The 21,237-nt window shown below is 46.3% G+C and overlaps 1 protein-coding gene across 1 annotated transcript; it reads right to left on the bottom strand.

Annotated features, from left to right (window-relative positions):
• Positions 1–14,826: 14,826 nt before the first annotated feature.
• LOC118976696 (keratin, type I cytoskeletal 19-like) lies at positions 14,827–20,547 on the bottom strand. The gene is given in 6 exon segments (XM_037031311.1): positions 14,827–14,916; positions 18,637–18,886; positions 19,580–19,797; positions 19,799–19,829; positions 19,831–20,166; positions 20,168–20,547. Coding segments are annotated over 6 exon segments (1,305 nt in total).
• Positions 20,548–21,237: the final 690 nt, after the last annotated feature.

Here is a 21,237-nt window from a genome sequence, read left to right as displayed (position 1 = left end):
ATCGATATCAGCTTCTAAAGTTTTCATTCATGTAAACCTCATTAATGAAGATCTTTTATTTAAACGTCAAGGGGATTTGAAATTTAGAGTAAATTATGAAGCCTGTATGTCTAGCCAAGTCACGGGTCAAATGCATTTGTAAAAACTGCTAAAAGAGCATATGGTTTTGAATTTTTCTACAATGACTAGTGTTTAAATAAATTGCTTGTACTGCTTAACTTCATGTGTAATTTTGACAGAAATTGGCCTATAGCCTTTTGATATGTAAACATTTCAGCCTTTTATGCGGCATAAAAAAGACACTTGCTTTTTAGGATCAGCTCAGGCAGTCACCCTGTAATTCAGAAAGCTGGCACCGACCATTACCGTTCTTGCTAGATTTCAACTTTCAAGTGGCAGCCTCGGGGAGAAAAAAAGCAAGCAAGAAAGAGGATATTTCAAAAGCAATGTCCATTTGAGAATAAAAGCTGCAAATGAGGTGAGAACGTGCCACTTACTATCTGAAAGGGATGGATAAACCATAGTTATTAAAGAACATTTTCTGTCATTCTTCTTTAAGCCGGCCCATCTGAGGGGACACTTAAGCGGGGCTGGGACTGACTGGCGTGTCATTAAATGCTTGTCTTAGAGCCAAGCCAATCAGTCCAACATACAAATAGGTGTTAAGAAATCTGGGTATCACTTCGGGATGTTCCCAGCGAGATGGCTCCGTGTCCCAGAGCCATTAAGATGCAAAAAATCACTCCGTCTCTGAAGAGAGTCATCTTGGACATGGAATTACTGGACACAAGTGGCAGATCTGAGCCAGGCACAGGGTCTTTCTCCGTGGGAGGCTGCTGCTGGGAGAGAAGTCGGGGCAGGGCAGGGTCCAGAGGCCACTGTGGGCTGCCAGGGTTTCTGAAACACATACATCTGCATAAGCCCATTTGTTGCTAATATAGCCGTCTCCCATCAATAAGCATTGGAATGTGGATTGGTCCACAGGTCGCCCAGGGGGGTGCAGAGCCACCGTCCTGTGGTTGCTAGACAGGGCCCACATGCTGTCTCCGAGTGCGTGGGGACAGGGCCGGCACCACCCCCCCTCTGTTCTCATTCTGCCCGTGTTTATTGTGCATGTCGGCTTGTCACACACAGACTTTCCCAGAGACACAGTCCCTTTGTGAAGTTTTGGAGGTATGGGGGGACGAGGACACTCATGAAGCAATGGAGACCTGTTTCATCGTCACGGCTGAACCTTCGGAGCAAACGGAGGTCCTCTATCAAAACGGGGGGGTTGGGGGGCATGTAATTAAGGAAAAAGACTCTCAGGCGAAGATAGGAGGAGGTGTTTTATTCACATTTCCTGTCCGTTCCCACACGCGTATGATGGTCTGAAAGCCAGAAAGGAAAGGACACATTCCATGACATAAAGAAGCCACCAGGCTTTTGAGGTTTTGTTTCTTGCTTTTGTCTTTCTAAGCATTCTACACCCCGGTCTAAACTTTCTGTTCATTTTGATATGGATAAGGGTAATTTTTTGGTTAACTATAGTTTTAAAGTCTTGGAAAAACGATTGACTTGCTAATAAAATAATTCCAAACCTTTAAGCTGCTTAACTTTCAGAAACTTACCCTCAAAACTTTGCGATTAAAGTTAGCAAAGCAAGGCATATATTTTGGGTAAAAAGGGAACACTTAATACTTAAAAGATAACTTGGGAGGTTGAAGAGTTTTCTTTATTTTTTTTTAAGGAAGAATATTATAAAATAAAACTGAAGATTATAGGGAAAGATAGCCGTGTGTGGGTGGCCGTATTATGTATATAAAATTTTGTGGGTCAAGAGAAGTCAGTATCGGTGGGGAGATGTACAATATGCCGCTTCATTAGTGCATTTGTATTTTTAAAGAGGATTTGATGAAGTGGACATTTGCTGATAGGCCATCTCAAGAGCTGGATGTGGAAATTATATGAGGTAGCATTGTGTGTGTGTGTGTGTGTGTGTGTGTGTTTTAGTAATTTTTTCTTTTTATTGAATTTATTGGGGTGATATTGTTGATTCTTTTTGATCCTGGGAGTGAGGAAACTAACAAGCACATTCCCAGGTGTGTCTTGCCCTTCAAAGCAGTCCCTGAAGGACATTTCAGCTTGCTTCAGCGTCACTGTCGGTGTGGTTTGGAATAGTTTTCTGCACTCCTGGGAGGGCACATCCTAGGGCCCAGTGACTCTTGTGTGCCTTTTACAGATGCAGCTGGACTCCCTTGCCTACAGCTCATGTGCAGAAATCAAGGTTTTTGAACCCTAAGGAGTCAGGCAGAGTCACAGAAATGGGGGTGGGGGGAGAGCCACTTTTAGAGGTCACAGGTTGTGTCACCTGTTCAGTGCCACCATCAGAGTGATCTGAAGCTGTGGCTCCAGCTGCTGGCCTTGCTGTGAGCAGAGGAGGAGCCCTTACTGGCCTGTCTGGAGAAATTAGGCCAGTTCCCTGCTTGTCCCTGATGGAGAAAAGGAGAATTCCCAGGGACAACCCAAACTTTCAGTTTGTTTGATTTTTGGTGGGGCTTTCATTGTCTTTTCTTAGCCAGGAATACATTGCCCTACACACACACACACACACACACACGCATGCATACACGTCCCTCCTTCCCCGACCTGCGACTCCTTTGTTTTACATGCTTGACCATTTCTGAATCAGTCATTTCCAATATCAGCCAGCTCCTTGGTCACCTCCTTCCTGAAGCTTGTGTTTATTTTCTTGTTTTGGGTGTCTGCCCTCAGCCAGGGAGCAAACCTGAATGGTGCTTGAACCAGGATGTGGATTTGGTTTCACTTAGCAGGAAAATTCTTTCTGCAGACCAGAAGGTCTTGGCTTTAAAATCACAGGAGTCCATCTCCCAGGCCGATGGGTTGTGTGTAATTTATGTATTACGGGGAAAGTCGTCTGTTCGTAGTAATGATAGCTCGGGGAATTCAGTATATGAGCCAAACATAGGACAGTTGAACTGAAAAGAACCCCTTCTTGTCTACATGATCCCTTGCAGGGTTTTTTGTTTTTTTTTTTTAAACAGGTCCCTAAAGAACATTTTATTCCCCTCTCATAAGTTTTGTAGATATAGTCATTTTCTGCTCTGCCTGGTAGGTCAACGCAATATTTGCAAGTAAAATGATGACGTCAAAACACATTCGTGCCCAACTAATGACAGTACTTTCCCTGAAACTCTAGAATTCTGGAGTTATTTGGATCTTAAAATATCTCCAGTTGACTTTGAGACGGGAACATAAGTTTTTGATAATGCTGTCCACATTCTGATTCTAAGCTTGGCCCTTCTCCCCCCACCCCGCCCAAACCCTCAGAAAGTAGCTTTCCAAGTTAAACTAGACCAGGGTGACCGAGGGAAAGTCTGACTTGAAATAATTTTGGGGAGAACTCGTTTGCCGTGCAAGCCTTGCCGTGCAGGGGAGCGACGGCGGGGCGGGCTGCTGTTCAGAGCCCTTGCTTGGCCGAGGAATTCGGCACTTCCGATGAAAGATGGATATTGAATATGTGTGGCGAATGCACACCGCTCCTTGTTTCAGGGAAGTTCTTTATTGAATATTTCTCGCTCACAGAGCCGGAGTCACTGTGAAATCTCCCTTCTCGGGTCCATGTCAGGGAGGGCCCCGCCTCCCAACCTGGTAACAAATTGCCTTTTTATGGGTTCGTGTCCTAACTGAGAGCAAACATCTGTGTCCCGGGGCGCCGAGCGGCCTGAACTGGTGCCGAGGGCCAGCGTGACCATGTGGAAATCGGCGCAAACTGTTGGTTCAGTGGTTCTGGAAAATGGAGCGAATGGACCGCCAGGTCCTGATGCTCTGGATCAATGCGCCCAATCTTGATGCTCTGGCCCAACAGGCAGAAAGAAGGGGAAGACCATCTGGGTGTGCTCAGCGGATGGTCACCCCACCGTCTGCAGGTGGGACCTGTTTCTGAAGAGGACACCCAGACCAGACAGGGGTCATTATCTGCTGGAGGTCTCCCAGCTGAGGCCTGGATTTGAGCTCAGTTCTGTGCAGCTCCAAGAGGCCCCCTCTTGCCCTCATCCTGTGTCAACTCTTGTCAAACAACGGAGATTCCCACTTCAGCCTGGCAAGCAAGACTGTTTGCTCCCCGGCACCGAGTCCCTTTCCTCTCCCCACGGTCCCTTCGGGGCTGCCCAGAGGGCTCCTGCTCCATGCTGCTCAGTCCCTGTGCCCTCTCCGGCCCTATCCTCCTCCTTCATGGCTGTTCCCTGCTGGTTCTGATGTCCACCCCTGGTTCCCTGTCCTGCCATGTGCATGTGTCCCCTCTCTCACTCTGAACACTTGGAGGTACTCGTTGGGGACTTCCTGTGCCCCAGAACGAGTTTTCCTGGAGGTAGAGGTGTCTGACCAAGGACCTCACCGGAATCAGCATCGATTCAGCTCTGTGTCTCCCACAGCTGGCCACGGGCCTTGGCACAATGGGTGTGCTAACTAACTCTTTGTTTAGGGAAAGAATACATTTTCACCTTTGCCCCCGCCCCCCTGCTTCTAGATCTCCCCAAATTCCAGGCCAAAGACCATTAGCAGGAGAGTGTTAATTAAACACAGTGGGGGCCCTCCTGGAATAAAGAAAAGGGGAGGAGAGGGAGAGGGCAGTCCCCCCAGAAGTTGGCTGGGGTCATGGTGCAGCTATAGTTGGCCTGCACGGAACACCTGTGTCTCCCCAGCCACACCTGTGTACACAGGCCAGCATGCTGGCTGTCACCTTTGAACCTGAGGACTGACACGTCTGAACAGAGTGTCCTATGGTGGGTCCTGAATGAAGGAAGCAGGAAGACTCCCCAGACCTGCCTGGTTACGTCCCCGTGGGAGCCTTCCTTTTCCCATCTGTGAACTGGGGGAGCAATCTGGACACGAAGTGCACCTTTCCTCTTAGCTCAGACACCTGACAGGGTTCCACGTGAATCGGAGTCCCGCTGTCTTCCAGGAAGACATCTCCCTCTCCTGCTGGTGCAGCCGGAGGGGCAGAAAGGTCAGGATCTGGCTCCAGGCCAGCCACCTAGCGGGTGCCGGAGCAGAGCTGCCCAGACACAACTGGCCTCCCGTGACGCTTTCTCCTGGTTGTGGAAAGGTGAAAACGGCTACCTCTAGAGACCTAAGTGGTGACGTGTTGTTCAGCTGACTTGCAGCTTAGGTGTTTGTGAGCTGTGTGAGCTGGAACAAGCCCTGTAAATGCTGAGCCTCGGTCTTCAGCTCTGTAAAATGGGGATGGTAGGGGCCCCTTCAGAGGGCGAGAAAGTGAGGGTAGGAGGCCAGCTCTCACCAGGCAGCTGCAGTCATTTCTACAGGTGCCAAGTCCCTAGCACATTAAAGGACTGAAACATTAAGCCCCCCAGCTCTCCCACACAGACAGTTTAAGAACTATATTCATCAAGGGATGGAGAAGACTTGCTGCATAACAAAAGGTTAAATCCTGTGTGTGTGTGTGTGTTGGGGGGGGGTTCAAGGAAAACACTGTTCTCCTTAGAAACTGAAATTCTCTACGACTTCATTTGATTGTCAGATGAAAGCAATGGGGGAGGGGCTCTCCTGATGAGGAAACCGCGGGCCAGAGGCACCCAATAACTGGCTCCAGGTCTCAGAGCTGCAAGTCAGGGTGCCGTCATTCCTCCGTGGGCCTCCCGTAGCCTGGGAGCTCCGGCCCACCGACCCCTCCTAGTGCAGCCTGGTCTTTTGCTCCTTCAAACAACCGGCCACTTCAACTCTGCTTTGGGAGGAATCAAGGCAGCTTCCAGCTGTGGTGAATCTTCCAGCCCGAGGGCCACTGGCTGGGAGGGCAGGGCTCCTCCCTAGGTGAGGCAGGCCTCGCCCTTTGTCTCCGCTGGCCTAGGAGAGCCAGTGGGACAGGGCCAGTGTGAGGTCAGAGTTGAGCTGTAACCTCCTCACCATCAGCCGACCGACCCACCCACCCACTGACCCACTGACCCACTGATAGGCCTAACCACTCTGCTCAAGCACATGTGACTCAGAGATTAACCTGCTAAAGGTAAGGTTTCAGACTCCCTAAGTAAGTCTACCCCAGAAATGCCTTCCACTCTTACTTGCATAGTCAAGGTTTTGTGGGAGGATATTTATGGCATGGAAATAACCTAAATGTTCACCAGTAGGGTACTCAGTAAAAAAAAACCACTGCATGTTCCTACTAGGTACCCGCACAGCCATTGAAGGCGGTAGAGCAATCTTATGAGTGCCAAGATGGAAAAATCCCAGGGTGTATTGTTATTGTTGAGCGACAAAGGAAAGTCAGAGGATTCTAGCGTAGTCTCACTCCGTGTGGGTTCTCATCCACGTGACCACACACTACTTTCTGTGGGGGCGTGGACGTTAATGAGTTAATATTTGGAAGGCAGTTAAGACAATGCCTGGAACGTAGCATGTGTTATATCACGTTTAAGGGAGAAATAAAAAACGCGAGAGAAAAAGACCCAGAAGGTCCACTACCGAATTAAAGTGATAACCTGTTTGTGTGAGGGGCTGGCATGGGGGCTGGGGAAGAGGGACTGGAGCCTCTTTGCCAACGTTTTTCCTGTTTTGCACAAAGACAGGACCTTTGTGTTCTGCTTGTGAAATGGAAGTTGAATAAGCATCCAAACCCAGGATCTCCAGCATAGGAATCTCTTTTCCTCCTCCGCGTCGGCAGCGGCAAGGTCAGACAAAGGACTAGTGATAAGGACCTGCCCGGCCCGTCCCTCCTCACTTCCTCCACTAACACTTCATCCTGGGCAAACAGCGTCCCTGGGGATGTGGCCCCCCTGCTAATGACCTGCTCCCCTGGGTTCCTAGACAGCAGCTGGACAAATTTCAGGTTTCAAGTCTCAAGACCAGAATCCAGTCCCAAAACTTGCCCTTCACATGGGTTCACTTACCTCTGCAAAGAGGATCTCAGTCTTTGCCTTGCGTCCCACTTCATCTTTGAGAAACAAGTGGAGGGGGTGTGTGTGAGGGTGATTATTAACACCTGTGTCCCTTGGCACCTGACTGTGCCTGGCAGGGGCACAGTGGGTGTTCATGAAACTGGGCAGGAAGCAGTGAACGAGGAATTAAAGTAACAACAAAGGCATTGCTACTATAAAGCATGAAATTAGTATTTTTGATCTTCTGCGTTCATATTCATGGGGCAATCACTCAACAGGCATTTCTCATCTACCTTCTGGGTTCTGGGAAGAAGAGACAGAAGAGGAAGAGCCCCCCGACTTCATGGAGCTTACACTCACAAGAGATTTCAGCAACGAAAAGTGATGGTGAAGGAGGAAATCTAACAGGTAGTCTTAGCAGTGAGCAGGGACAGGCAGTTACTGTCATGGTTCAAAGTCACTGGGAATCACATAGACTCATGACTCAAATGTAGACACAAATTTGATTTTCCCATATACATATTTACATATCTTTCCAGGCCTTTTTTTTTTCCCCTAGTGAGCCTGCTTCTTCTGTGTTGACAATGTTGGGGAGTATAAGCCACGAGGTTTGGGACCAACCGTTCTCCTCAGACAAACCTGAGCTCACATCCCTGGTTCACCCACTCAGAGCTGGTTCACTGGGGTGACAGAGCATAACAGGGTCTCTGGGTCTGAGGATTCATCCACGTGAGACAGCTTGTTCGGGAATTGTTGCGAGATTCCAGCACACAGAGGGGATTCAGCCAATAGGAATGTTCCGGGGGCAGCAAGATACGGAGCCTCGCCCCCCTCCCCCAACCCCCGCACAGGCTGGTCTGAACGGAGACCTGCGGAGGCAGCCTGGGTGTCCGGATGTAGCATTCTCCAAGGCCCTAAACACTTCTAAGACTCAAGCCATTGTATGGAAACTCAACTGGGCTCAGAGAATTAATCTAGGTCCCCTTCAAGGGGAAAGATAAAGATAATCTCAATAGTGTTTCCTTATCTCTAATATACTTTAAAGTCCCTATAATTTGCATTATTATCCCCATTTGCACAGGAGGATATACGCTCCTCAGATTAAGTGGTCACCCAGGTTGTAAGAAGGAAGCAGAAGTATTATGAGAATCCAAATCATCCCAGAACCTCCATTCTATTTGCTTAGCCCCCAGCTAGGCAAGGAGGAAATTTCCAGCAATGGTTTTGGTGTTAGCAAGACTCTTGTCTGTATCAGTTTGCTTGGGCAAATTTTTCAACCTCTCTGGCCCTCAGTTTTTGCATCTGTAAATTGGGGTTAACTGTAGTCCAGTCTATATACGCTGTGAGGACTAGAGGAGTTTGTTTTGAAGGGTTCAGCATGCGTGGTGGCCCAGAGGCTGTGGCTCTGTGGGAACACAGGGGCCGGATTCACAGAGGTCGGACTCTGACATCAGAGGAAAACAATTCATACTGCTCGTGTTTTTTTGTTTTTTAGATGAGCACAAGAGAGTGATATATGCAGGGTAGGGCAAAAGTAGATTTACAGTTGTGGGTATGCAAAACAGTTTGTTCTTTTACTATTTACCAATTATTGTATTACTTTCCAAAGGAACAACTGTAAACCTACTTTTGCCCCACCCAGTATGAACAAAATCACTCTCCGACCACAGAAGCCTAAAGGTCTCATTGCCTGAGAACGGAGGTGCCTAGCAGCACATGTATGCACAGATACACATGCAGCCTCAGCGTGGTGCATAGTGGATGCTGGGGTAGAGCTCGTTAAGAGATATAGTGAGCAGACCCTGGCTGGTGTGGCTCAGTGGGTTGAGTGCTGACCTGTAAACCAAAGGGTCACTGGTTTGATTCCCAGTCAGGGCACATGCCTGGGTCGCTGGCCAGGTCCCTGGATAGGGGTGCATGAGAGGCAACCACACTTTGATGTTTTTCTCTCTCTCTTCCTCCTTTCCCTAAAAATAAATAAAATCGTAAAAAAGAGAGAATGAGAAATGGTGAGCAAGGGGACCCAGGATTGGAACCAGGCACCTGGCTCCTGAGCAGATGTAGGGAGCTACCTTCTAGATCATTCTGCCTCCCAGGGGTGCTGCTGAAACTGACTGACACCGGAGACAAGCCAGCACTTTGCACATGGCCCCGGGGGATTTCAGGGTTTAGGAATCACCGCCCCAGCCCTTCCTCCGAGCAGTACTTGGGACAGGTGGAGTGTTGAGGACAGGTGGGGCTGACAGGTGTGGGATGTGGCCAAATTCCATTACCCTGGTCCCCTCTGGAGGAGGGTTCTGGCAGCCCTGGGGCGACCACCTGGGGCAGACAGATTGACAAGCGGGACAGCTGCTCAGAGCTGGGAGTCAGGCCCCGTGGGGCTGCCTCCAGCAATGGAAGAATGTGCTGGAAATGCTTTTTTGCCCTTACGATGAGAATGTTTGAGGTGTGCTTTACTGGCAGCTGACAATACTATTGACTAGTCACTCTGCCGGGTGTTATCACGGTCTTCCCCAGCACGGCAATCAAAATGGGCCTGCTGGAGCTGAGATGGAGCGAGGACTGGCTTTGGTGCTAAGGGCGGGGCTGCTTTTAGGGTTAGGCTGGGGTCTAGAGTGAGGTCAGACAAGGGGCACAGGCAGGGGCCACCATGGGAGTTGGGTGAACCCTAGACTTAGTTTGGGTTGGCTTTAAGGACTGAACAGACCCCAGAATTGTTGCAGTTACAAGTCAACTCAGGTGAAGTGCTTGGCATTTACTTATCTTTTCCTCAATTCTGAGATGTACCTTTTTTTTGTTATTTACATTTTATTCAACACATGTATGAAGTCAGAGTTTGATGGTGAGCTGTCATTGAATTGGCAGTACCTTTATCTTTATTTATAGACATAGAATAATGGTGCCTCTGACGCTGGACGGCCGGCACCTTTAATTAGAGGAAATACACAGTATGTTGCTACTCTTGAGCCACCTGTTCCCACCTGGCGCAGAGCGTGCCCATCGGTTTGCTCAGGTGGGCCGCCATGCCCCGCCTCCGCTGGGCCCTAGGGCTCCCAGCACGGCTCCAGCGCGTGTCCCATGGTGTTTCCGGCTCTCGGTATTGATCGTTTTTATCCTACTCCTGTGAGATCCTGCAGAGAAGGAGCCGGACTTCCCCGCACCTCCCTCCCCACTGGGCCCTGGGCCCCAGCACAGTGCCGGGGGTCTGATACGAACGGTGGTGTTAGTGAAAGCTACTGTTTATTGGGAACTCACCATGAGTGAGCATTTGCCAAAAGTTTTACATTCCTATTTTCATTTAATCCTCGTAATGGCTCTCCGAGGTAGCTATTATGATCACTACTTTAATTTATATATGAGGAAACTGAGGCACGGAGAGCCTAAGGGGTTTATTCAAGGTCCTTTTTTAAATAGTGTCCTCGGTGGCAGCTCTAAAGGCAAATTTGTAAAAAATAATAGCTTTACTAAATATACTTCGCTTCCCATAAAGCTTATCCTTTTAAACTGCACACTTCACTGGTTTCTAGTGCAGTTACAAGACCAGGTAGCAATGCGCATGCCCACTCTCAGGCGCGCCATCCTCCCGCGCAGAAACCCCGCCCTTCGCGCGCCAGCCCTCAACCGACACGAACCTGCCGTCCATTCCTACGGGTTTGCCTCTTCCAGACATTTCCTATAAATGGAATCATACGCTATAAGACCTTTATGCTTGGCTTCTTACCATGTTTTCATCCACGATGTGTTACATATCAGCACTTTGGTCTGTTTTAAGGAGTGATAGTGCGTCGTGTGGACAGACTACAGTTTGTATATCCATTCATCAGTCGATGGACACATGAGTGTTTTACACCTTTTGGCGGTGTAAATACTGCTGCCAAGAACGTTGGTGTGCAAGTTTTTGTGCAGGTATGTGTTTTCATTCCTCTTGGGTATGCACCTAGGGGTCGAATGGCTGGGTCTAAGGTACCTCTGTTTAACCACCTCCGGGACTAACGGCCGGACTGTTTGCAGGAGGGCCACAGCGTTTGCAGACTCAGCCGCAGGGTCTGAAGCTTCCGCTCGCTCCACCTCCTTGGCAACACTCACTATTGTCTGTCTGTGTTAGTCGCAGTTATTCTAGTGGTATAAAGTGGTATCTTCTTGTAGTTTTGATTTGTGTTTTCCGAATGACTAATGCCAGTGAGCATTTTTTTACATGCTTATCGGTCATTTGTGTATCTTCTTTGGAAAAATACCTATTCCAGTTCTTTGCCTATTTTTTAAATTGGGTTGTTTGTGTTTTTATTGTTGACTTGTAAAAATTCTCTGTAAATTCTGGACACAGTTCTCTTATCTCTTATATAAATACTTCTCTCATTTTGTGGGTTCTTTTCACTTTCCTGGTAATGCCAAAAAGTATTCCCAGTGTGGCTATACCTTTTGCATTCCTATCAGCATCCTATGTTTATATATTTATTCATCACCTTTACTTACCAGTATTTAAAGTAACAAGTTGGTTCTCTAGTGAACTCCAAGAGTGACCAGTGCATTATATTTTCTTCTTTTGAGTATGAAGCGTTCATAGATTTAAATTTATTTTGTGTTTCAGTGGACTGAAATAAGTTTCTACTGATACTCACATTTTCCTGTCTTTGGTGGGTAGGGACCTTTGCAAATTTGCTCCTGAGTCTTATATGAAAAGATGGTCCAGATCCATCTCATCCATTCTTCTGCCCAAGACCACGGGCACCATTCCTGGTTTTTTTAAGTGAGAAACAGTATTTGAAGACCATAATCTGGATACTGGGGATGCTTATTTATTTTGGTAGGATATTGCTTTTAGACCTTTTCAGTAGGTCTCAAGTAAGCAGAGTTGAAAAATACAATTTTTTAAAAGAGATAAAATATATCATGAGTTGGTACTGATGCTTCTAATCCTAATTCAGACTACATTTTACCTTTGAAACCTTCTATTTCTATCTCTTTTTACCTACATCAGAAATTCTGGCTCTAACTGCCAAGTGGGGGAGATAAGGTAGATTCGATGGTAAGTTCAGCACAAACAAAACTAGGTGACATTTATTGAGTGATTATTATGTGCCAGGCCCCATCCAATCCTCACAGCCAGCCTCAGACCAAGCTGTTATTTCACAAGGGGAGCCTGAGGCACCCGGTGGCCGGGTGGAGGAAGTGGGCAGAGGAAACCGCCCAAGGCAATAACCTCACATTAACTTTATTTCCTCTGAAAAGAAGGTATCTTTTAAGATAGGACTTTATCTAAAGCAACACAACCTTTTTGGAACCAGGGACCATTTTTCCAGAGATGGGTGTGGTGGTATGCGCTGGTGGGGAGGGTGGGGGCGGTGCTAGAGGGATGGGTGGAACAGGAGGAGCTTGTCTGCTGCTCTCGCCCTAAGCCTTGGACCCGGGCTGGGGTTTGGGGACCCCCGATACAAGCGAATGTAGCCCATCACTTGTGTTCCCCTCACTCGCTTTTTCACATCTTTAAAAATAATGTGCAACCATCCTAATAAAAATGGATTCAGGGCAGGAATCACCCATGAATGTTAAAACCTCTAGGTAAAAATTGTTGGGAAATGTGATATTTACACAGACTGGAAGCCTCATGCTAATGATGAAAGGAGACCACCGAATTCCTTGTAATGAAGTGGGAAAAACTGGGTGAGCCTCGCTTCGATCGATGCTCCTCGTCCCCTCACTAGGATGGGACAGACCGCCATCTCAGCCCCTCGGGGGACGCAGCGGGGAGGATGCAGCGTCATTTATGTTGCACATTTGCAAAACTCTTGAAACTTAAATTCATGGTGAAAACGAGGACTCAAATCAGAAGATTCAGGTGGTGGAGGACTCTACAAAACAGCTACACTGTAGTCTTCAAAAGTGGCAATACCGCGAAAGGTCAAGGATGGCTAAGGCATTGTCCCACATTAGAGGGGACCAAGGACAACACGTGACCCCTAAATGCAACATGGGATCCTGCTTTGCATCCTAGATTGAGGAGGTTGCCAGAAAGATCTGTTGAAGGAATTTGAATGCAGAATACATATTAGATAACAGCATTTTTTAAATGTTAAATTTCCTGATTTCTTTAAAAAAAAAAAGATTTTATTTATTTATTTTTAGAGGGGAAAGGAAGGAGAGAGAGAGAAATATCAATGTATGGTTGCCTCTGGTGAGTCCCCTGAGGGGAACTGGCCTGCAACCCAGACATGTGTCCTGACTGGGAATTGAACCGCGATCATGTGGTTTGCTGGCCTGCGCTCAATCCACTGAGCTACACCAGCCAGGGCAAATTTCCTGATTTTCATAATTGTAACCATTACGTTAAAGAATGACCTTGTTAAGCGATACTGACAGACAGGTAACCAGAGGGAAGGGGAAGTAATGGTGGCTAGAAGGGGGAGGGACTAGTCAAAGAATGTGTATGAATGACCTTTGGACTTGGACAACAGGGTGGGGACTGACTGTGGAACTGGCGGGGAGGCCGGCAGGCGGGGCCTGGTGCTAGTGGGCTGGGTGGGGGAGGGCAAAGGGGGAAAAATTTGGACAACTTGTAATTGTAATACATATTATAACACAATTGTAATAGAATAACAATAAAAATTTAAAAAATACATTCGGAAATTATGAGAACTAAAATGTCATGATATCTGTAATTAATTCTCATACGGTTAATCCAGATAACAATGATAGGTAGAAAAATTATGTGAACTTATGTTTTACCATGTACTGTCATCTACTGCATATCACTGAGTCTGTCCTACACATATATGTGCATGTTGTCACGGACAAAACCAAGTACATCCGAGGTTGAGGGGTTTTTATGGATAACTTCACCTAGAATGAGTTTTGCCTTATATCCTGACTTCAGACCCTAAACCTGGCGTAGGAGGCGAGGCATCCCCAGGGTAATTATCTGTCAGCAACAGATAACTGACCTGCAATGACCTTGGGATTGGGTAGGCTGAAGCTGGATACTCGCAGTGGGTGGAAAGGACAAGAGCCAGGGGACAAGGTTCTGTCCTCAGGCCAGCGGTCCCCGGTGTGAATCACAGTGTTCCTGATGAAGGAGCTGGCTGGGGGCGCAGCGGGGTGCAGCAGCTCGGAGCTTAGACCGACCATCCCACAGAAGGAGAACGTGAGGCACCGTGCAACTTAAATTTTTCTAGTAGTCACACTGACAAAGTAAGAAGAGACAGGTGAGCTTCATTTTGATACTATATTTGATTTAACCTAATATATCTCAAACAGACCACGTCAATATGTACCCAATATAAAAATCTTCAATGAGCAATTTTTCATTCTTTTTTATTTTAACGACATCTTTGAAATCTGAGATGTATTTTACCTTCCAGCACGTTTTAACCTGGACCAGCCACCTGTCAAATCTTCAGTAGCCACCTGTTACTGGTGACTACGGTGTAGACTAGCACAGGATCAGACTAGAAACAAGTGGTAAGTTCAAATCCCAGCCCTGCCACTTTTTAGTTTTGTGAACTTTGGGTAAACAATTTAATCTCTTTAATCCTTAATGTGTCCTAAACTGTAAAATGGGATTGGACCTGGGAACCTATCTCTTAGGATTGTTTTGAAGATTAAAGTTAGTGATCTGTGTCAAGTGGTTTATGGAGTGTTTGTTCACTCATTCATTCACCCTCCCTTTAGTTCATCCATACAACTGATGCATTCATACAAGCATTTCTATTTACACCGGACACACCACTGAGCGAGATTTGGACAATCCTGTGATGGTGATAAATGCATCTTAAAGATGCTGGGCAGAAGCAGCATTCTCTGAGATCAAAATGTGATGACTCCTGGTTCAAAGGTGGGCCTTCTGCATGCCTGGATCGGCTTAGGGACTTACTTATTTGACAGTCCTTCACCCTACAAGCATTTGCTGTACCAAATAGTTGTGCTTGACGTGTGGCAGGAATTAGCACTTGCACGAGATGCCAAAGCAAGCAAAGAGGAGCTGGAAAGTGAGCCAGGCAAGGAGCTTGGAGGTGTGGGCGGCAGGGAAGGGCTACGAGGGACCGAGAGACAAAGCCCACAGGGAAAAGGATGGGAGGCAATGTACAGTGTTAGGGCCATCGTGTGGACCAAGTGACCCAGGAAGGGTGAGCCGTGTCTTGCACAAAAGGAAAAGAGAGGCAGAGGGCATTTCTGAGAGGAAAAACCACCACGTGAAGGTCAAACAGTAGGAAAGGGCAGGGGAGTTTGGGGCCTGGACAAGGCTGAAGAGGCGGGGTTGGGGGAAGGTGGGGCACGGTTGAAGCTGGAGGGCAGGTGCGCTGTGAAGGGGCGGGTAAGGGTGTTAAAGGAGTTTGGACTGTTATCAAATGGCATTAGAAAGGAGCAGGAAGGAGGCTCTTTGGAAGAGGAGGGGCCCCTCTCAGGATAAGATGGATGATGATCAAAGAGGAACTTGCCTGGGTCTCAGCTGGGGGTGAAAGAACCAGAAGCAGCTCTGTCTGGTCCCTGGAAACCAGATTCCTGGAAACCAGCCGTGGTGGTGGTGGTGGGGGGGGAACCAGGCTTGGCTCCCTGCCTGAGTTGAAGAGATAACACGGGGCTCAGGGGCTTGAGGATGGAGTGAGGGAAGAGGGCTGCCTTGGGGGTACTGAGGAAGAGGATTAACAAATTTCCTCTAATAAATCTGATCATTCCATCCTTGTCTCTAGGCCTTTGCACTTGCTGTTCTTGTCTGTTACCTAGAAGTGGAAGCTCAGTCCCCGCGCTCCTGCACCTGCCACTTTCTTCGCAAGATTGTTTTCTCATTTAAACACCATCTCGGCTTTCCTGACCACACTCTCTAGCAACCCTCTTTCCCACCCCTCCAAGAGGTGTTCCTGGCTTCAAATCCCAACTCCTGTCACCCGAAATCATCTTATTGGGTGTAATTGTCTATGTCCTTCCTTAGAATGTCATATGGTCCAAGAGCAGGGATTATTCTTGTACCCTGTTCTCCCTCTACCTTTTGGGACAGTATCTGTCATCTATTAGGCACTTAAAAGATAGCTGTTGTCTGAATGAATGACTACATGGATGGATGATGGATGGAAGGATGGACACATTTGGTGACTTTCAATGTAATTAAAACTTGGAAGGATGGAGAGACTGCCCAAAATCTGAAGAGAAGATGCACATTTTTGGTGTCATCCTATTTTAGAACTATTTCAGGGCTGGACTTGGTCTTCTCGCTGACTGTGCACTTTGCATGTGGAGGTGAGAGCTAAGGAGTTGTGACCCTGCAGCAGAGGATGTGAGGGGCCACCAGGAGCCACACCCAGGCTTCGCGGATGGCTGATTTGAACTGTACTATGTTCAAACACTTTTAACAATGAGTTGCCAGCATTTAAAAATCTCTAAAGATTTCAAATAACAAATGTAGATATCTATTTTCACTTAACCCCAAAATGTGGCAACAGACCTGCAGTTCTATGGGGCAATAATTGGCTGGAGCTGACCAGTATTTGCCCTCATTTAATCTGGCCTTTGCCATCCAGCCTCTCGAAACCCACCTGGCCACCTCCTCATTCCTGTCCTGGCCTCATCAGCCTTTGGATTTGCCTTTTTTCTCAAATTCTCAAAATAATCATCTCAAGTAGTGGTTCCCAACTCTGTGAAGTCTGAGGACTTGTTTGTAAATAATTTTCCCTGTAATCATAGAACTAATATATCCTTAGAGCAGGAACTCAAGAGGCACAGAACAGGAATAGAAGATAATAAATATAACTCACATGCCCAACATGTGTGAAAAAGCACTGTTTATACTTAGTGGATATGAGAACTAAAATCTTCATGGTCCTCATACCCTAATAGTTTTATACATGGTGGATACTGACTGATTAAAGTAAGATGTAATTTATAAAAACTCCAGGAAGGAACACAAAGGAAAGGACACACACTTCCTTCAATCCGCTGGGCAGCCACAGCCTTTAGGGAAATAGCCTTGCATGCCCACGGGCACAGAGGATGGGCTCACCTGGTTGGCCCTCCTTGCTGCCCACAGGGAGGTTCAGATGTTCGGCTTACTTCTGTGGCCCCATAACTTCTGAGAAGGTATAGTAAAGACCGTAAAGTGAGTCACCTTGGTATTATGGTGCTCTAGGCCCACTGAGGCACTCTCTTATCATGATCCAATCTTGGCTAATGATGGGCGTATTGGAAATAAAGAAATAAATAAGGCGTATTTATTAACCCTTATCTTAAGGGTTAATAAATAAGCAGTTAAATAAACAAACAACGTCAGAAAGCTGAAACCAAAGCAAGGCGTGGCGTATAGTGAGGGAATAATGTAGTAATAACGGTAAGATAAGGTTGTCCTCAGGTCAATGAGAAACCGAATTGTGGGCTCTTAGAAGGACAGAGCAGCTGAATCTGAGACAGCCACAGTGAGCCCTGGATTCTCTAAAAAACAGCTAAAAAAGAAAAAATAAGCACTGAAAAAAGGCAAATTTAAATGATGTGAACAAAGTCCAATTTTTTCCATAATCACCATAAATTTAACTGGACTAAACCTATCAGTTAAAAGACAAAGACGGTAATTTAAAAAAATTTAGTGACATATTAGTTATTAGAAACAATTGAAACTGAAAACAGAAAGGCTGTAAGAAAAAGGAAGATCAGAAATGAGAGAGATAATGAACAGCAAGTAAAATAACTTTTAAAATGTGCAATGGTTTAGATAAAAAGGGTCAACATATAATAATAATATTTCAGTCTGCCAGTAAGACATGATAGTTGTAAGCTTACACCTTTTTTATTAAGCCTCAAATATATAAAACAAAAATCAAAAATAAGTACAGGGAGAAATAAACCAATCTACCATAATAGTAGGAAATTCCAACACACTTTTGTTAATTATTATAAGTCAAACAAATGGAATATTAGCAAAGACAGAAGATTTGACTACAATTTAATAAACAACAAATAATGCTCATTTTCCTCAAGGATTGTGGGAACCTGTGTTTTAAGACTTCATACCATTTAAAAAAAATTGATTTTTAACTTAATTGCATTGGGGTCAGAAAACATGGTTGAAATGTACAGATTTTATTTAGCCACAAATCATCTGTCATTATATTGAAAATAATCATTATCACACAGATACCATCATCCTGTGATTATAATGGAATTAAGAAAGTAGAACTAGCTAATGGAAAGACACATTTCAGTAACCTATGTTTGAAATTTAAAAGCACACTTTAAAATAACTCCTGAATGAAATAAAAACAATAATATACATTTAAAATAAGAAGAATTAAATGCTGCTGAAAATATGACATGCCGATACTTGTATGTAACAAAAGTGGAGCTATAAGGAGAAATCTATAGCCTTAATAAATATTATATTAGAATAAAAGAAAAGCTGAAAGTATATAATCTAAAAAGAATAACAGAATCCCCCCAATAAAATAGGAAAAAGGAGACAGTAAAGTAAGAACATTAATAAGAAATTAATGAAATAGGGAAAAAAAGACCTAATAGTATATTAACAAGGTTAAATGTTGGTTCTTTGAAAAGACTAGTAAAATAGACAAACTTCTGGTAAGAATGATACAAAAAAGTACACACAGCCAAAAACAATATTAAGAATACAAATGGATCAAAACTACAGCTACAGCAAAGATTTAATAGAGTTTTATAAAAAACTCCATGCCAAAAGTTTGAATACTTGGATTAAATATTAAAGGGAGTGATTTAATATTTAATAAGGGAGATTTAATATTAACGCTCCTACCAGGAGTGTCCACCCCTCTGCTGGAAGCCGGAAGCCAGGGAGGCTGCTGGACTCGGGCGGTCGGGTAGTGGGCAGGTTGTTGTTACAGGCATCCTGGCCCTGGCGCAGGCTGTGGTAGGTGGCGATCTCCCGCTCCAGCCGTGTCTTGGTGTCCGTGAGCTGCTGGAACTCCAGGCTCTGCCGCTCCACGTGGGCAGACTCAATACCGCAGCTGGGCTTCGGTATTGCCATCAGCGCCAGCTGCGCTCCAGGTGGGACTCCGTTTCTGACAGTTTTTAGAAAAAAATATTTCAAAATTGATTCAGGAAGAATTAAGAAATCCAAATTTTGAACAGGGGAGTTCAACCACGCTTTCAAGCTCTTACACAAAATCTTCCAGAAGTCAGTTCTTAAAATGCTTCACTCATTTCATGACGGTAATATAACTTTGACATCAAAACCATAAGAGGTACCATATGAGAAAGGAATATCACAGGAAAATTTCACTGATTAATATAAATGCAAAAATCCTACCTAAAATATTATCAAACAAACTGACAAAATATGGAAAAGATAATGGCATGATAACTGAATTGGGTTTACTCCTCAAAATGCAAAGGTGGTTTTCTTTTCTTTTTTCCCCTTGGACCATAAAATTCTATTGACAGGTCCGAGGAGGAGCCGGAAGTAAGGGTCCCGCCCCTTCCGGCCCCTACCAGGAGCGTCCACCCTTCTGCCGGAAGCCGGAAGCCAGGGAGGCTGCTGGACTCGGGCGGTCGGGTAGTGGGCAGGTTGTTGTTACAGGCATCTTGGCCCTGGCGCAGGCTGCGGTAGGTGGCGATCTCCCGCTCCAGCCGCATCTTGGCCTCCGTGAGCTGCCGGAGCTCCAGGTTCTGCCGCTCCACATGGGCAGGCCCATCACGCAGCTGGGCTTCGGTATTGCCATCAGCGCCAGCTGCGCTCCAAGTGGGACTCCGTTTCTGCCAGTGTGCCCGCACAGTGGCTTTTGTGCGCAGCTGAGACCGCAGCTTCCTCCAGACCCTGGAGGGTGCGGCACAAGTCACTGACCTCCATCTTGTTGGTCTGTGGTTCCTCCGTGTGGCCAGCGACCTCCCGGTTCAGCTCCTCAGTCTGAATGGTGAACTGGGCTTCGGCATCCGTCTGGTTCTTCTCAGCCATCTCAGACCCCATATTGGCTTCTCCTGTCACTCAGGAAGGTCAACGCCGGGAGCGGAATTCACCTCCGCACAGACTTGGCCACCCATCGAGCTCCTCAGGATACCAACTTCCTCCTTGCGGTTCTTCCTCGGGTAGGCCAGCGCTTCCTTCAGGCCCTCAGTCTGCATCTCCAGGTCCGCTCTGCCCAAGGTCAGCTCGTCCGGCAGCCTGCGCAGGCCATCGACGTTGGCCTCTGTGCTCATGCGTAGGACCCGCTCCATCTCAAACTTGGTTCGGAAGTCATCCGCAGCCAGACGGGCATTGTCGATCTGCAGGACGACCTTAGAGTTCTTAATGGTGGCACCAGGAATCTTGTCCCGCAGCTCCCCGATGGTAGTAGTGGCTATAGTCGTGGGTGGACCTGGGCCCCTGCTTCTGGTACCAGTCATGGATCTTCACCTCTAGGTCGCTGTTGGTTGCCTCCAGGGCGCGCACCTTCTCCAGGTGGGAGGCTAGGCTGTCATTAAGATTCTGCACGGTCCACTTCTCATTGCCCACCAGAAGCCTGTTGGACCCAACCAGGGTGCCCGCATAGCCGTCGTAGCCACCAGAGGCGGATGAGGACACGCCACGGCCTCCAGAGCCACGGTGGATGATGGGCGCGCGGTAGGTGACTCCCGCGCCGAAGCGCACGTTGCTGCTGCCCACTCCCCAGAAAGAGGAGGGGGCCGACAGATGGCGACAGCTGTAGCCTGATTCCAGATCCCATATCATAGAATATATACTTGAAACCTAGATGACCCTATTAACAAATTTACCCCAATACATTTAATAAAATAAAACCACAATAATATAAACTTTTAGGAGTCTACAAATTCTTAAGATTAATGAGAGTTTAGCAAAGTACCTAGATTAAAATCAATAATAAAAAATTAATTGCATTTCGATATACCAGCAATAAGCAATTAGAAAATGTACTTCCAAAAATGATACCATTTATACTAGCACCAGAAAAAAAGGTATGAGTCATATGAGGATATTTTTTCAGATGTGGAAGACTTTTATAGAGAAAATTATATAATGTTAGAGAAAATCATTAGAGAATGATTTTCTAATGATTTTCTAATGATTTTCTCTAACATATAAAATGTTAGAGAAAAGGAGTCATAACTAAATGGAGAAATATTTCTCATTTCATAACTCAAAAGACTTGATATACTGAAAGGCTCAAATCTCCCCAAATTGAGCCATACTTAATAAAATTCCAATCCAAATCCCAACTGGATTTTTCAAGAATCTGAACAAGCTGATTCTAAGATTTATGAGGAAGAACAAAGGCCCCAGAAAAGCCAAGACATTCCTGAAGAAGCATGACACGGGGCGATTTGCCCAGAAGATGTTGAGATTGATTACAGAGCCGTGTGCACTGTGGCAGTGCACTATTGGCACAGAGAAAGTGACCAC

The sequence above is a fragment of the Sturnira hondurensis genome, unplaced genomic scaffold, assembly GCF_014824575.4.
Source record: "Sturnira hondurensis isolate 20B ecotype Veracruz unplaced genomic scaffold, ASM1482457v3 Scaffold0021143, whole genome shotgun sequence".
NCBI lineage: Eukaryota > Metazoa > Chordata > Mammalia > Chiroptera > Phyllostomidae > Sturnira > Sturnira hondurensis.
This window is presented reverse-complemented; position numbering and strand designations above follow the sequence as displayed.